The 16563-nt window shown below is 36.0% G+C and overlaps 2 protein-coding genes across 3 annotated transcripts; both read left to right on the top strand.

Moving 5' to 3' along the window:
* The first annotated feature begins 1259 nt into the window (after positions 1 to 1259).
* LOC140986146 (endoglucanase 25-like) lies at positions 1260 to 4887 on the top strand. Its single transcript, XM_073454180.1, has 6 exons — positions 1260 to 1782; positions 2119 to 2429; positions 2625 to 3083; positions 3198 to 3333; positions 3425 to 3597; positions 4189 to 4887. The coding sequence occupies exons 1-6, from the start codon at positions 1413 to 1415 to the stop codon at positions 4588 to 4590; spliced, it is 1851 nt and encodes a 616-aa protein (XP_073310281.1). The 5' UTR covers positions 1260 to 1412; the 3' UTR covers positions 4591 to 4887.
* Positions 4888 to 7564: 2677 nt separating this feature from the next.
* On the top strand, positions 7565 to 14261 carry LOC140986190 (leucine-rich repeat receptor protein kinase HPCA1-like). 2 transcript variants are annotated; one of them, XM_073454250.1, is made up of 19 exons: positions 7566 to 7809; positions 8280 to 8400; positions 8481 to 8552; positions 8975 to 9049; positions 9134 to 9205; positions 9339 to 9500; positions 9594 to 9668; positions 9872 to 9943; positions 10038 to 10109; positions 10222 to 10290; positions 10687 to 10761; positions 10990 to 11061; positions 11178 to 11312; positions 11476 to 11948; positions 12089 to 12235; positions 12315 to 12451; positions 12838 to 13057; positions 13246 to 13481; positions 13577 to 14261. In XM_073454250.1, exons 1-19 carry the CDS (start codon positions 7701 to 7703, stop codon positions 14048 to 14050), a joined length of 2868 nt encoding a protein of 955 aa, XP_073310351.1. In that variant the 5' UTR covers positions 7566 to 7700; the 3' UTR covers positions 14051 to 14261. The 2 variants fall into 2 exon arrangements, with proteins under 2 accessions (XP_073310352.1, XP_073310351.1); XM_073454251.1 differs by lacking the exon at positions 9134 to 9205 and having other exon boundaries at positions 7565 to 7809.
* The last annotated feature ends 2302 nt before the right edge of the window (positions 14262 to 16563 follow it).

Genomic DNA, 16563 nt, shown 5'->3' with positions numbered 1-16563 from the left:
GAAAGAAAGTGAATATCTATATATATTAGCATGCATGATGTGACAAGTGTCACACTCAAGTCTTAATTGCACTTTAGCCCCTGAAATCTTCACTATTTGCAATTTGGTCTCCGCTCAATCTTTTTAATTCAATTTCAATCCTAATTAATTACAAAAACCGTGGAATCTAATTCATCATTCCAAAATTCGTATATTAAATAATCTCGAATTAAAATGATATAATCTCGGGCCTTACAGTAATCGATTGTTTTCTTAAAATTTTGTAACTTTCTCGGCTTATTTTATCGGCGCACCTAAACATTATAAAATAAAAGATGTCCTAAAATAAATGGCAAAAACTTGTGTGAGACGGTCTCACAGGTCATATTTTGTGAGACGGATCTCTTATTTGGGTCATCCATGAAAAAATATTATTTTTTATGCTAAGAATATTATTTTTTATCATGAATATCGGTAGGGTTGACCCGTCTCACAGATAAAGATTCGTGAGACCGTCTCACAAGAGACCTATTGTTAATAAATTGTTAGCTTTTCAAAACAATCACGTAAACCAAATATTTTGCAAAGTACTAACTACAAGATATTATGCAGCAAAAAAAAAAAGAAAAGATCGTAATTGTCCGAAGGCAACAACTACCAAGGCAACCACCTAATACAATTAAAACAAGGCAATAAATATTTACAAATAATTCAAGTCTTTTTGTTTTGTAACAACAAAAGAAATAGTTATAATAATATTCAAAATAAAATATTATTTTTGAGTCTAAAACGAAGGGAATACACAATACGAGTTGGTCTTTAGTGTCGGTCCGGTGCAACGTCACTTTTTCTGTCGGTGGACAAACGAAGGTTGTATCAAAATTTAATCAGAAAAAATAAAAATAATGAAGAGTAAATAGCATTTCTTCGAATATTATTTTATTTAATTTTACAAATTTACCGTCTACTCCCAATTACTAATTATCAAGAACAAAGAATAGTTTATTAATTACCATATAGTCCATATTATTAATAGTAAAGGACAAAGAATAAAGTAATTATGCAATTCATCAATGTATTATGATTCATATAAAAATATTATGAATATTATTTAATAATTCTTAATTAAAAATATATTAAATAATGTAATTATACACAACAAAACCTGTAATTTTTTTTTAATTGTAGTTAGACAGTGTGTCTGTGTCTATTAGGCGACCAGTCACTTTCATCAACTAAACATTCATCCTCTACCAATAATAAAACAAACAAAAACACAGCAATTTCACAGCCCAAATCCCACCAGCTCCTACTTCCATTTCACTCCTCTGCCTCTCCCCGCTCTTCTCCACAGCGAATCAGCAATCCCTTTTCTGCATTTGCTTTGATTCTTTCGGAAATTCCCGTTCGTGAAATTTCAATCAGTCGCCGCCATGTATGGCCGTGATCCATGGGGTGGGACGCTGGAGATTGCGGCAGATTCCGCCACCGACGATGACCGGAGCAGGAATTTGCATGAGTACGATAGGGCGGCGCTGTCGCGGCCGCTCGATGAGACGCAACAGAGCTGGCTGCTGGGTCCCGGGGAGCAGAAGAAGAAGAAGTATGTCGATCTGGGATGCGTTATCGTGAGCAGGAAGATCTTTGTGTGGACTGTGGGGACTATTGTTGCGGCTGGGTTGTTGGCCGGGTTCATCGCTTTGATTGTTAAGACTGTGCCGCGGCATCACCACCGGCCGCCGCCACCGGATAATTACACTCTGGCGCTCAACAAGGCTCTTATGTTCTTTAATGCTCAACGCTGTAAGTGAATACACTACTGTTGCTTTCCACTTTATAGTTAATATATGGTCGAATTTGCTATCGGATTTACTGGATCTCATGAATCTGGATAGAGAAATGTAAGGTTTTGAGAATTTATTTATTTATTTAATTATTAATGAATGAATAAATATTATGTTACCTGGTTTGATTATAGACGTAACTTGTAAGGAGGGGAGATCAATATTGGGATATTTTATTTCTTTTTACGATTGTCTGGATTTGTCTGAATGATTGTGAATTTCGATCTTATCAGTTTCATGGTGATGGAAGAATGTGAATCGCATATTTTTTTATGCTCGATATTTATTTTTGCAGCTGGAAAACTACCAAAGCATAATAATGTATCATGGAGGGGAAACTCGTGTGTAAACGACGGCGAGTCTGATTCTACTACTCTGTTTAAAGATCTGGCTGGTGGCTATTATGATGCTGGTGATGCGATCAAGTTCAATTTTCCTCAATCTTTTGCGATGACAATGTTGAGTTGGAGTGTGATCGAATACAGTGCAAAGTACGAGGCAGCTGGAGAACTTAGTCATGTAAAAGATATTATCAAGTGGGGTACTGATTACTTCCTCAAGACTTTCAATAACACTGCCGATACCATAGATCGAATTGCGATGCAGGTAGAGTTATTAATGAGTTGTTGAAAGTTCATTTTTAGTTAATCAGCGATATCGTTTCTTCCGTGTTGTTTATTTTAAAGAGAAAAAAATTGGGTTCCTTGATATTCGATCACTTCTCTAGATCGAACTTGCTCAAGACATGATGTCCTTAATTATGTGTTCCAAAATGAACGATCTTTAATTCTTTCTTGGTAGGTCGGAGAAGGTGATACCTCAGGGGGATCGACCAAGCCCAATGATCATTACTGTTGGACTCGCCCAGAGGACATTGATTATGATAGACATGTTCTTGAATGCCATAGTTGCTCGGATCTTGCTGCGGAAATGGCTGCTGCTTTGGCTTCTGCTTCCATTGTTTTCAAGGACAATAAAGCCTACTCACAAAAGCTTGTCCATGGTGCCAGAACCCTATTCAAATTTGCGAGGGATCAGAGAGGTAGATACAGTGCTGGCACTGAAGCGTCAACGTTCTATAATTCCACCGGTTACTGGGATGAATTTGTGTGGGGTGCATCTTGGCTCTATTATGCTACTGGGAATTCTTCCTATCTTCAGCTTGCTACGGCTCCTGGTCTCGCGAAACACGCGGGTGCTTTTTGGGGAGGCCCGTTTTACGGTGTACTGAGTTGGGATAATAAACTTGCTGGAGCTCAGGTAATGTAAAAGCAAGAGGGTATTTATCCAACCCTCGTTACAAGTTGCACAAATTGCTTCGTCACTAAATAGGTTTTGTTGGTTATTGATGAAAGTGAAACATTCTGCATGTAGGTGCTTCTGAGTCGTTTAAGATTGTTCCTGAGCCCTGGTTACCCATACGAAGAAATTTTGGGAACATTTCACAACCAGACAAGCATCTTCATGTGCTCGTTCTTACCAGATTTTTCAACATTCAACCGAACAAAAGGTAATCAACTTTACTTCCTTGGAACTTATCCACAGTAAGTAGTTTAGTTCTGTGATGTTTCAAATTGAAGTTTTTTGCGCACCTTGTGCAGGAGGCATGATCCAGCTAAATCATGGAGCGCCTCAGCCTCTTCAGTATGTAGTCAATGCAGCTTTCCTTGCAACATTGTTTAGTGATTATATGAAAGCTGCCGATACTCCCGGATGGTACTGTGGACCCCATTTCTACTCAACTGATGCTCTCCGGAAATTCGCTCAGACTCAGGTACTACAGGATTGGGATCCCTTCATCCCTTTATTGCTGAAGTTTGAGATGGTTCACAAAATTGTAGAACATACTTCTCGCGTAATATATGGGTCACCATCCAGTGGGTCCTAAGTATTATTATACTCCTCCCATAATTATTGGATGCACAAAGCATAATCAAGGTATACATGAGCATCACAGGCCTTGCACTGTTGCACAAGGTGCTAAGCGAGGCACAGTGCAGGCACACACCTTAGGGAAACGAGGCATATGGATGATATGCTGATAAATTATAAATATTTGAAGAAAATTATCTCATCATTCAATTTATATATTGCAAACCTTTGAATGATGAAGATAATAAAAATTATTGCTTTGCATTTATTTTGAATTCACCGTCAGTATATTTAAGGTGTACTTGAAAGCCGCTTTGGTCTTTTAAAGCACCATGGCTTGCGCTTTACGGCTGATGCTTGCACTTCATGAAGGATTGCTCATGCTTTGTGACTTGATACATGTGGTTTTATTTACCATGGTTCTCCCTTTCTATGATGCTGGCAAATTTATCAACATGTATTAGTGGAGCTAATGTCATTATTTACCTTTCAGATTGATTACATTCTTGGTAAAAACCCAAGACAGATGAGTTATGTGGTGGGATTCGGAAACCACTACCCGAAACACGTTCACCACAGAGGGGCATCAATTCCCAAGAACCAAGCCAAGTACAGCTGTACAGGAGGATGGAAATGGAGGGACTCGACGAAGCCAAACCCAAATACTATTGTTGGAGCCATGGTTGCTGGTCCGGACAGGCAAGATGGTTTCCATGACGTGCGAACAAATTACAACTATACAGAACCAACACTCGCAGGCAATGCTGGCTTAGTTGCAGCTCTTGTTGCTCTATCTGGAGATTCTACCATTGAAATTGACAAGAACACCATTTTCTCTGCGGTGCCACCCATGTTTCCAACACCTCCACCCCCACCAGCTCCATGGAAACCATGAGTTGGCGCCATCGTTTTTCATCCGGCGTGACAGTCAACATTTCAAGTGGTATTTTATCCCTTTTTTCCCCTCTTATCTTCTACATGTGTTTAGACATTAAAATACAAAAATATCACAGGGTATATAGGATGGTTAGAATTGGAGGTTGGATTGCTTGAAGAAGAATTTGGGGCGAACGCCATGTTTTCAATGTTGCGATATAGTATGTATGTATGAAATGGAACTATATTCTTTTGACATAATAATAGTTTGAAAGTGAACTTTCTGTATTTTTCGAAATAAATATTTCTTCACAATGTAACTTGGGAGAGGAGGTGTGGAGTTGAGCAAGCACTGCCCCCACCGTTTTTTTTCCTCTATATATTCACATTAATTTTAGTATATAATCATTCGGAAAATTTGATTTTCCCATCATATAATTTTCTTCTATATGTATGTCCGAAAAGCAAATGTTAAGTTCATTTCTTGGAGCTCTCCTTAGTTTCTTTTATGCCATGTAAATTTAACTTGCCTCTCCACTGCCTAAACATGAATCCAGCTTAATTTATTCTATATCGAGTGAGACGCATTGTGATGATAAAACCGTTGGATTGCCCAAATATAAGTGTATTTTTCTGGAGTCCAAATTGGGCCGTATTCATAATTTAATTTCTTGAAGCATATTTTAAACATTTTTTTTTGATTTTTTAGTTTTTCAAAAAATTGATAGTAAAAAAAGAAAAGAAAAAAAAAGAAAAGAAAAGAAAAGAGAGATGCTGTTATGTACTAAAGTCTACAGTAACTAAATTTAGCCATTTATATTGTTTTTATATAAACATCCAATAATGCATGATTTCACGACCAATGATCGAAAAACATACATTATATTTAAATTTTTTTTTTTTTAAAAAAAATCTATTTTCATTCTATTTTACATCGACCTAAAATAGAATGAATTGGGAAATTTCGCATGCAAAAGTCATCTAGTCCAATAACTACGCTTATTTAAGATTAAATATTCTGTTGAATTCTTTCAATCATATTCATATTCGATTAATAGGACTAAAAAAGATATATTTTTTAAATAACAAATTTGAAATTTATGCATAAATCTTTTTAAAATAAATATAAATATATTTTTAGATGCATCGAATAGTCTCATTCAGTACCTTATTTATAATATTAAGTGGCAAATTCTAAATTAGATATAAAAAGAAAAAGAAAAAATAATATTTTTAAATTGCAAATGAAAAAAATAATAATGAGAGAGAGATGTAGAGAGGAAGCTCCCATGCACAAAGTACTTATCGGCCTTGATATTCTAAAGGATTTTAATTATTAAGTATATATAGGCGATTCCATGGGACGAACGTTCCCGAATGATCACTACTGTCGGGACTCGCCCAGAAGACATTGATTATGATAAGCCAGTTAACCGAATGCCATAGGTGCTCGGATCTTGCCGCTGAAATGGCTACTGCTTTGGCCTCTTCGTCCATTGTTTTATTGGACAAAAAGGCGTACTCGGTAAAGATTGTCCATGCATGGTGCCAAAACTCTCCTTAAATTCTCTAGGAGGCAGCGTGGTAGATACAGCGTCGCCCGTCGGTAATGAGGCGAAAGTTTTCTATAATTTCACCGGTTACTGGAGCATTCATGTGCTCATTCTTACCAGATATCTCAAAGTTCAACCGAACAAAAGGTGCAAAAACTTTACTTTCAACACATCAGCAATAAACAGTTAAGTGATCTATGAAGTTTCTCGATGAATTATTTGCCGATTTCCTTGTACAGGAGGCATGATCCAATTAGATCATGGAGCGCCTCAGCCTCTTCGGTTTGTTTTCAACACAGCCTTCCTTGCAATGCTATTTGGTTATTACATGAAAGCTTCCGATACGTACACAGGGTTGGTTCTATGGATCTCAATTCTACCCATCTGATGTCCTCCGTCAGTTTGCACGGACACAAGTACCAAACACACTCTTTCTAGTTAAAACAATGTTTCAATCCATTAATTAGAGCTAGTGATGTTGTGTACCTTTCAGATGGATTACATTCATGGTAAAAACCCAAGAAAGACGAGTTAAGCAGGTTCACCATAGAGGTGCTTCGATTCCTGATAACCAGTTCAAGTATAGCTGCACGGGAGGATGGAAGTGGAGGGAATTGTCAAAGACAAATTCTAATACTATTGTTGGAGCCATGCATGGTTGCGGGTCCGGACAGGAATGATGGTTTCCAAGATGTGCATACAAATTACAACTATACAGAACCGACTCTTGCAGGCAATGCTGGTTTAGTTGCAGCTCTTGTACGTTGCTCTCTCTGGCGATGCAAACCTAGGGATTGACAAAGACATGATTTTCTCGGCAGTGCCACTCCCGTTTCCACCACCATAAACTTCTTTAAGCCATGAGCTGACTTAATTAATCATTTTTCATTCACAGAACATCATTGCTTTGGTTAATAATATAATGAGATACAGAAAATTAAAGTGATTCAGCGTGCAAATGAGACCGACTGCAGCTGCATTGTATCATCATCTTAATTTTTATAGGTTTCGCTAGTTGCATAATGCATATATAGCCAGCCATGCATTGAGTAGAAATTGTTCAAAGAATTTGGTTTTGAGAATTATAGAGTATTCCTTTGGATTAATTGAAGATAAATGACCACCACTAATAAATACCAACGACAAAACACACACATTTTATATGTGTATATGACATAATATATAAATATAATTTCTTGCTTATGTGCAATATATTTTAATTTTCAAATAATTGTTTTAAATTTAATTTCCTACGTTGTCGGTATATGATGTAATATATAAATATTATTTATTGTTTATCTGTAATATATTCTTGAAAGAACTTGGACAAAAGACAAGAACAAGTAATACGCGGATCAATGTCAAGAACGTTTCTGCTTTACGGGGCAGTTATATTTTGATTTTATCTTGGGAGTAACATTCAATATAATATTTGGATACCCAATCACTTTGACTTGTTCTTTTGTCTGGTTAGGCATCGCAGTCAACTATCATAAAATGCAAATCATCCAATGTTTCTTCCCATTTCTTCCTAAAAAAACTTGGGTAAATTCGTCACTTGCATAGTACAATCTAAATGGGGAATACGAAGAGTTTCTGGAAAATGGGTTCAAGAATTCTTGTGGGCTTGCTGATTATTGCTGCTCAGATTCTAGCTGTATTTCCACTCACGGATAGTAATGATCGTACGTAGTGTTCTACGTTGTTTTGATGTCTGTGTAAAAAATGTTTCTGTTTTCAAAATTTATAATTTTGATCCGTTAAAGTATCAAACACGAACAGTTGTGTGATTCTGGTATGACTTGAGGATTTATATTGTTGATTGACATCAACCATGTATGTTTGATGAATTTTCCCAACTGATTTAAGCTTGAAAATAAGTTGAGCGCAAAAATATTTGAGGCTCGAAGATGGAAAGTCGGAAGAATTGCTGGAGAATTTGATTATATTTGACGCGGCCATCTTCGGGACCAGGATTTTAGATAAGGATGCAGCTAGTTTGAGGCAAATCCCAAAATTTTATTAAATGATAGGATCCTTTTTTTCCCTGTAGAATTACATGTATTACCGGATGTCATGAGAGTTTCATTTTTGAACAAAGAATATTAGTTTGTTGAATTGAATGACTATAGAGTCCTCTTCATTTCTGTTGCAGTCGCCGCGCTAAATGCTCTAAAATCTAGCTGGAATAACCTGCCACCGAACTGGGTGGGGGCTGATCCTTGTGGCGGTACATGGGATGGAGTTAACTGCACTGATACCCGTGTGACATCAATGTGAGTATTGGAATTTTAATGCAATAACTGCCCCAATGTCATGTTTTATGTTTCATGCCTCATGGTCTCTTCACTTGCAGGATGTTAGCAGGAACAGGTTTGGAAGGTAGCGATTTGAGTGACATTTCGTCGTTGACGGGTTTACAGTTTTTGTATGTTCCTCTGTTTTCTTTTTTGGCTATAGGGCCTTCTAAACTTGCATATCGTGTTTAAGTGTTTAATTCCCTGTAGTTAGTAGCCTGATTTGTGTTGCCAGAATCAATATGAAGCACAATTTGTTCACAATTATTTTGACCAAATACCTACTATTATAGCAAAGGTTATTACTTATGATAACGGTACAACTCAAATATTTCAAATTGTACAACAACCAAGTTATCTCATTTCAATCAATGTGTCACGTAGGCAGCCACACAATACAAAAGATGTGATTGCTCCTTCCCAACAAGTTCAATGTTTTGTACGATATCAACCACTCTTGCTCATCAGTGTGCCATTTGTGCAGTTACTCTTCCAGCCGCTTCAACCACTGTTCACCTATCGTTTCCTGATTATGTTTTTCATCTTGATGTAGGGATCTTTCGAACAACATTGGTCTCAAAGGGATTCTTCCTCCTTCGATTGGGAACTTGAAAAACCTTAGGATTCTGTAAGGATGACCTTTATCTTTTCCATTGCATGGACATCTTGATTGAGCTCAGACATTTAAAATAGTTGTTTTTGTTGCTTGTAGAATTTTGGTTGGTTGCAGCTTTTCTGGTCCCATTCCAGATTCTATAGGATCTTTGCCACAGTTGGTATTTCTGTGAGTTCCTAGTTTCTTGAATATTCTTTTGACAATCCACATAAGAAATTTTGCCAGATAAATCTATTGATTTTGTGTTATGGTTGTTTAGCTTGGGATATTTATTTATGGCACGTGCTTTGTCATTATACAGATCTCTGAACTCTAATAGCTTCACTGGCTCGATTCCTCCTTCTATTGGAAATTTATCTCAGCTTTCCTGGCTGGATCTGAGTCAAAACAAGCTTACGGGTACTATTCCAGTCTCTAATGAAACCGCAACTGGTTTGGATAAGCTACTCCGTGCTAGACACTTGTATGTGTTATCTCTCTCAAGCATCAACTCTTTCCCATCAACATTTTGTTCATGTGTTCCTTTTTGGCTATTTAACTATCAATTATGTTGCAGCCACCTTTCCATGAATCAAATATCTGGACCCATCCCTGATCGACTGTTCAGTTCCAATATGAACCTGATACACGTGTGAGTTGGCACCATACATATGTTCTCACTGTGTTTATAATGATTGTACCTGTCGTTGATTCTGTGAACTGCATGCACATTATTATTAGTTATAACTTTAGGTCCTGCAACAAAAACTAAATCCTACACTTTTGCCTGAACATTTGCATCTTTTGTGAGAAAATAACTTGCCTTTTAACTAATGACATGCTTTTTTAACTTAGGATGTTCGACAATAACAAACTCATCGGGAATATACCTGTGTCTCTTGGACATGTAAAGACATTGGAGGTCGTGTGAGTATCTTTGTTACACCCGTTATCGTATTAATATCCTTTTTTTGCCCTCAACTTTCTCTATGATTTAATTTCCATCGATTTTGGGATACAGACGCGTTGATTGGAATACATTGGATGGATCCATTCCTTCAAACCTCGGGAATCTTACAAGTCTGAATGAGCTGTGAGGGAAAATTGAAATGATTTAGTATATATTGACTCACCCACAAGCAGAAAGTTATGGAAAAACTGCAAACTTTGAAAGATTAAACTTGTTTTTGTTGCATCTTCTCCAGGTACTTGTCTAATAATAATTTCAATGGAAGTATTCCCAACCTCACCGGCATGAATGTTCTACAATATGTGTAAGTGGCTACCAATTATCATAATCTCAAAATTAACTGGACCTTAGGGAAGGTAATGTTTGTGTATGTTTCCAGGGATGTTTTTTTAAGAGATACAAACAAACTTATTCACATTAGTTTATAATCATTTTCTAAAAAATATATTTCATCTTATTTTCACATTCTCTATATTCAAGTTAACATTATTTTCCAGAGCAGTAGGAATGTGATCAAGCATAGCCTAAGTTTTTATGAATATGAAGATCACTAATATACGTGAAAACCATGTGCTCTATATCAATGTTTAATTTATTTTTATCGTTCACTGTTAAGCCCCCCTAATGCTTTCTTGTCTAATTAACAATAATATGATTTCAGTCCATTTACCCTATTGATCAATTCTCTGGCAATTTGCAGGGACATGAGCAATAACAGTTTTAATGCATCGGAAGTGCCACAATGGTTCACCAGCCTCCAGTCTTTGACCACATTGTATGCCATTTTGTTGCCTAGAATCTCCTGACAGGAACCTTTCGCCCTGGGATGCATAAACTCGAAACATATTGTCATTATATTATCAAAATTCATTTGAAAAAATGACATCTTGCGACATGCTTCCCCAGTATCAGAAAGTTTTTTTCATATAAGAATTGCATATATTTTGAGCACATTTTGCATAAAACTCTTCATGCGGATAATGCATAAGCGACTATTGCACAGGATAATGGAGAACACAATGCTTCGAGGACAAATTCCAGTTGACATCTTTAGCCTTCCTCAACTGGAGACATTGTAAGTCTCGTGCATGAAACCAGTTTTCTTTCCTGAATCCAAATTTTGTTTAAATTTGGAGAACATTATATTTGTTTATATTTATAGATGGCCTCAGGTACATATTTGTTGTGCAGGGAGCTCGGAAACAATAATCTTAATGGAACCTTAGATATTGGCAGCAGCTATAGCAGCAACTTAAATCTTGATTTGCAGAATAATTCCATCACCGACTTTAAGCAAAGAACAGATAGCAACTTGCCGCTAATTACGTGAGCTGGCTTTTAGTTCAAAGTTTGTTGTCATATATGTAACTAGACTCCTGTTGAACTAACAATCATCTTTTATATGCGATTTGTTGAAAATTGTAAATATTTTTAGGTGGGTATTATACATGAACACATATCTCATCCTCAGTTTCTGCCTCTCTTGCAGGCTTGTTGGTAATCCCATTTGTACTACAGCCGGAGCAACACAAAAGTTTTGCACAATTGAGAAGCAGAACAATAGCTTTTCATCATCGAATGATTGCGGGGGAAAGTCATGCCGCAGAGATGAAGCTTTGAGTCGTAGTTGTCAATGTTCCCATCCATATACTGGGACGCTGCACTTTTTTTCCTTTTCCTTCACAGATTTCCAAAATTCAACTTATTACAACGAGCTTCATGGGAGAATAATGAATATTCTTCTCGCCAGTGGGCTTCCAGTTGATTCAGTTATTGTTAGCAATCCAACTATCAACATTAATTCTTACCTAGAGATCTCACTGCAGCTATTTCCTTCTGGCCAAGATTCATTCAACAGAACATCAGTTTCAGGAATCGGTTTCCTTCTCAATCGACAACCTTTTGAAATCAAATATTTTGGACCGTTCTACTTCATCGATGAACCATATTGTTGTTTTGCAGGTAACTTCAACTATGCTTACAAATGTATACAAATGTAAACACCTGAGGATTCTTGTTATTTTTCTCTCTGATAATTAGGGATGCCAGTAACTCAGTAAGTCGAGCTCAATATGATTAGTAACTTTAGGTTTTACCTTCAGGGTCCAAAAAGTCGTCAAATACTGGCCTTATCATTGGGTTAGTGGTTGGTGGTACTGTTCTTGTGATCCTGATTTGCTTGTCTGGAATTTATGCTATTCGGCAGAAGAAAAAAGCAAAAAGAGCATATGAACAGAGTAACCCCTTTGGTAAGATTAGTTCTTCACTTCAACTTAAAAGTTGTCACTCTGATCAAAATGGAATCACCTCTTCGTTGTGTGGATGCAGCTTCTTGGGACCCTGAAAAAGAAAGTGGTGCTGTTCCACAGCTTCAGGGAGCGAAATGGTTTTCCTTTGAAGATATTAGGAAATGTACTGACAATTTTTCAGACTCAAATTGCATTGGCACTGGAGGTTATGGAAAGGTTGATTAGTTTCTCGTAGCTTACATAATAGATTTGACTTCTTGGAACACATTCTGATATGTTAGTTGATACTCACCACTACTTCTGGAATAATCGGCACATTTACTTTGCTAAATGTATGATTCCTAGAATTTTTCTCGTTCTTACATGCACAGAACAATATAAAACTGCCTGTATTCTGTGTAGAGTTTAAATTGGGAAAGCTTTGATGCTTAGGGTAATTTTTAATGCTTAGCTTAAACTCGAAGCAGCCTGCATCAAAGTTGCAAATTGAGTCGAGCTTCAGTAATCTTTTGTTTAGATATTAATGAGGACTTGTTTAAAAGATGATTTGCTTCCTGTGCTGCATGAAATGACTAAAATTCTGTGTTTTTATTCACGGACAGGTTTACAAGGGGACTGTTGGTTCTGGGAAATTAGTAGCAATCAAACGAGCTCAACAAGGTTCAATGCAAGGGGCTCATGAATTTAAAACAGAGATTGAACTTTTGTCAAGAATCCATCATAAAAATGTTGTCAGCCTTGTGGGATTCTGTTACGAGCAAGGAGAGCAAATGCTTGTCTATGAGTATATTTCTAATGGTACAATTAGAGATTGTCTTTCAGGTAACAATCCTAATTCTTGGTTTTGCTTAAACTATGAAAAGTAATCTTTCTTATCTCATTTTCACAAGTACCAGCTCTCCTTTGAGAATAAATTTTTTGGCTCCTAAATGTCACATGCGCTTGATACCTTCGTAAAACTATATGCAGTGATTTCTTGTTCCACCATTTTAATTTGTAATATTTTACAGGGAAGTCGGGATTGTGGTTGGACTGGAATAAAAGACTTAGAATAGCCCTTGATGCTGCCAGAGGTCTGTCATATTTGCATGAACTTGCCGACCCCCCAATCATTCACAGGGACGTTAAGTCAACCAACATTCTACTAGATGATCATTTAAATGCAAAAGTAGCTGATTTCGGTCTATCAAAACCCTTGGATGACATTGGCAAGGGTTATGTCACCACACAAGTCAAAGGGACATTGGTATGTAAATGAAGCTCTAAATCTTGGAATGCAACCAAATATTTAATTTTTATGTTATCCAATCGAAATAATTAAATCGATCCCTTTTGCTGTAGGGATACATGGATCCTGAATATTACATGACACAACAATTAACTGAAAAAAGTGACGTATATAGTTTTGGAGTGGTATTACTAGAGCTGGTATCTGCGAGACCCCCAATACAACATGGAAAACACATTGTAAGATTAGTCCAAGAAGCAATGGGAAATCAAAGAGAGCTTCAAAATCTTGACCAAGTCATTGATCCAACCCTCGAATCGGCAGCAAAATTAAGCGGGTTACAGAAGTTCTTAGATATGGCAATGAGTTGTGTTAAAGAATCCGCAACCGATAGGCCTACAATGGGCGAGGTAGTGAGAGAAATCGAGAATGTAACGGAGTTGGCTAAGTTTTACAAGAAAACAGATACAGGATACAGATCATCTAGCTACGAGGAAACAACAGATAAAAGTCCTATACACTCAGGTGCCACGGAGGGGTATGATGTTAGCTACGGTTCGTTCCCTTTTCATGTAGAACGCCGTTGATTCTGTTGTTTCTCCTTTTTTTTTATTCTTGATTCTGAATTTTTTTTATGTTCATATAGGGTGAATTGTGTTCATTTGTTTGATTAGCTAATTTCGTGTTGATTATGCATAATGTGGGACAGATTTTGTGATACTACTGTTGCAAATTATACTGAACATAGTCACAGTTTGCCAACAAGTAATGCTAGTGTGCTTTTTATTTTTGGTTTTATTCGGAAAAAAATACAATATCTTGAATGTTAACAATCATCACGTTGCTGCATATGTTTTGTGGGAAATTTGCATCAACTTCCATAGAAGTTTCATTGATTGATATCGGCTCTTTGATGTAACCATTTTTGGCAAAGACTTGTGAATTTTGTTTGTTTTTACCCCCTTTCTCACCCAAAATTAAATTAAAAAGAACCCCTCGAGCTTTATGTTCAATATTGGTTTCCAGTATTACCATATGTTCATGTTCACCATTCAAATTTATATAAACTAAAATAATGAAATATTACAGTATTTTTTTAAAATAATTTTGAGCAACATCTAGCTTCAAATACTCAAAAATGACATTATTTTGGAGAATGGATCAAAATTGTATGTGAGGGCAGTAACGCTTCACTATTATTTGGACGAGGAATTGAGGAAAAAAAATATATAAATGAAAAGAGTAGTGTTATTTGTTATCATATTTTATAGAAATTATATTTTTAGTCTCGATATTGATCAATTCACGATTTTAATCATGTAAGTTGCATATTTTTTCAATTTAGTCATGTTTCACCGGAACATTGCTTATGTGTCAGATGTCACGTGTCACGTCAGCACTCCGATGAAAAATGACTAGAACTGAAAAACAATACAAGTATATAACTGAAATCGTGAATTGATTGATAATACGATCAAAAATGAAAAATATGTAAGTTTTTTAACAAAAAATGTAAGTTTCCTCATATTTCATACATCGGTGTTTTTTTCTTTTCCTCATAAATTTTAATTCAGATTACATATTTCAGGTGAGTTCTTTTTTCATTCACATACTCCATACTTCATATATTTGACACTTAGCTCAACTGGTATGTCCTAATTTTTGCACATGGTGATGGAGGTAAGTATCAAATATAAAATGTAAGGGAAATGAATGCAAAAAAAAAAAAAAAAAAAAAATATNTTTCCGATGCGACAATGTGAGCAGTTTGTCTAGTATCACAATATTTTGTCTTATAATTAAGATATTTTATATTTTAATACAAATTAAAACAGTTTGAAATATAGGCAGACAATAGAAATGGAATAACATTACAAAGACTCAAACCTCAGCCAAAAGAACTCAAGAACCTTTCAACCCTGCATTTGTACTTCTTCCCTGCCTTTGAATCCAAATACACAGAGGAAATTAACCGAAACGTGTGACCTATAGCTTTGGCATATTCCTACTGGAACTCGCAACTGCAAGAAATCCGATTGAGAAAGGGAAACATATTGTTGGAATCATTAGGCAAGCAATGGAAATAACCAAGGATTTATACAACCTCGAGCCAATTCTTGACCCAATAGTTGCTTCGTCTACGTCACCAAGAAGCGTAGAAAAGTTTATTGATTTGGCACTAAGTTGTGTTCAAGAATCAGGTGCTAACCGACCAGTGATGAGTGGGTAGTGAAAGAGATAGAGAATATAATGGAATTGGCTGGTATGAATCCTAATACCGAATCTGCATCGACATAAGCAAGCTATGAAGGAGCAAGAAAAGGTTCTGAACATCCTTATAGCAGCAATGAGAGTCTGTTTACTTATAGTGGGGGTTGACATGTTCCAGTGCTCTGTGGTTCAAAAGAAATCGTTTTTCGAAACTAAGAGCATGAACACGAAGATTGTCATCAAATACCATTCCACCTGCTCACAGTTTGTCTTAGATTTAACAGTGGCTGATGAAGAACTGATGCAGTTGGAATGCCGCAATCTCTCTTAGAATTCAATCTTTAAATAACTACCACTGTACCTTTGTGAAAGAACACCTAATTGATTTTATAATACTTTCTCTGTAATTTTTTTATATTTTTTTTTTATATAATTTATAAAATAAAACCTTTGCAGTTTGTTCATTAATTTTAATTTTAATTTAATTTAAGAAATAATAAAAAATTAATGGGCTACACCGACTTTTCTACCAAAACGTATAATTCATCGTAGCAAATGCACCCAATATGAGACCAAAAAATCCCTCAAAAAAAAAAAAAAGAAAAGAAAATTAGACCAAATTAACTCTAACTAATTTATTAAAACCCAATCCATTACAAGTAGTTCTTTACCTTGGAAAAAAAATGCCGAACTGGTCAAAATAAAGAAGCTTTCTTTACGTGTGAATTACACAAAATAATAATTAATATTATTTTAAAAATTGATACACTGAATATGAAATAAAATACTTTGAAAACTATTTTTTTAACAAAAAAATAAAAGGTGATGTGATTATTTTTTATGTAGTGGTATGGTCAAGTGATTTCGGGTTCACTTTTGTCGTTTATCA

This window comes from Primulina huaijiensis, chromosome 10, assembly GCF_012295235.1.
Source record: "Primulina huaijiensis isolate GDHJ02 chromosome 10, ASM1229523v2, whole genome shotgun sequence".
Lineage (NCBI taxonomy): Eukaryota > Viridiplantae > Streptophyta > Magnoliopsida > Lamiales > Gesneriaceae > Primulina > Primulina huaijiensis.
Note: the sequence above shows the minus strand (reverse complement) of the source record. Positions and strands in the feature narration are given on the sequence as shown.

Bases quoted from the DNA above. Each gene is read 5' to 3' on its own strand.
- LOC140986146 (XM_073454180.1), top strand. From the start codon at position 1,413: ATGTATGGCCGTGATCCATGGGGTGGGACGCTGGAGATTGCGGCAGAT. The intron at 2,430-2,624 runs GTAGAGTTATTA...CTTTCTTGGTAG, and splicing joins TAGATCGAATTGCGATGCAG to GTCGGAGAAGGTGATACCTC. The intron at 3,334-3,424 runs GTAATCAACTTT...CACCTTGTGCAG, and splicing joins AACATTCAACCGAACAAAAG to GAGGCATGATCCAGCTAAAT.
- LOC140986190 (XM_073454250.1), top strand. From the start codon at position 7,701: ATGGGGAATACGAAGAGTTTCTGGAAAATGGGTTCAAGAATTCTTGTG. The intron at 9,050-9,133 runs GTAAGGATGACC...TGTTGCTTGTAG, and splicing joins TTGAAAAACCTTAGGATTCT to AATTTTGGTTGGTTGCAGCT. The intron at 13,058-13,245 runs GTAACAATCCTA...AATATTTTACAG, and splicing joins AATTAGAGATTGTCTTTCAG to GGAAGTCGGGATTGTGGTTG.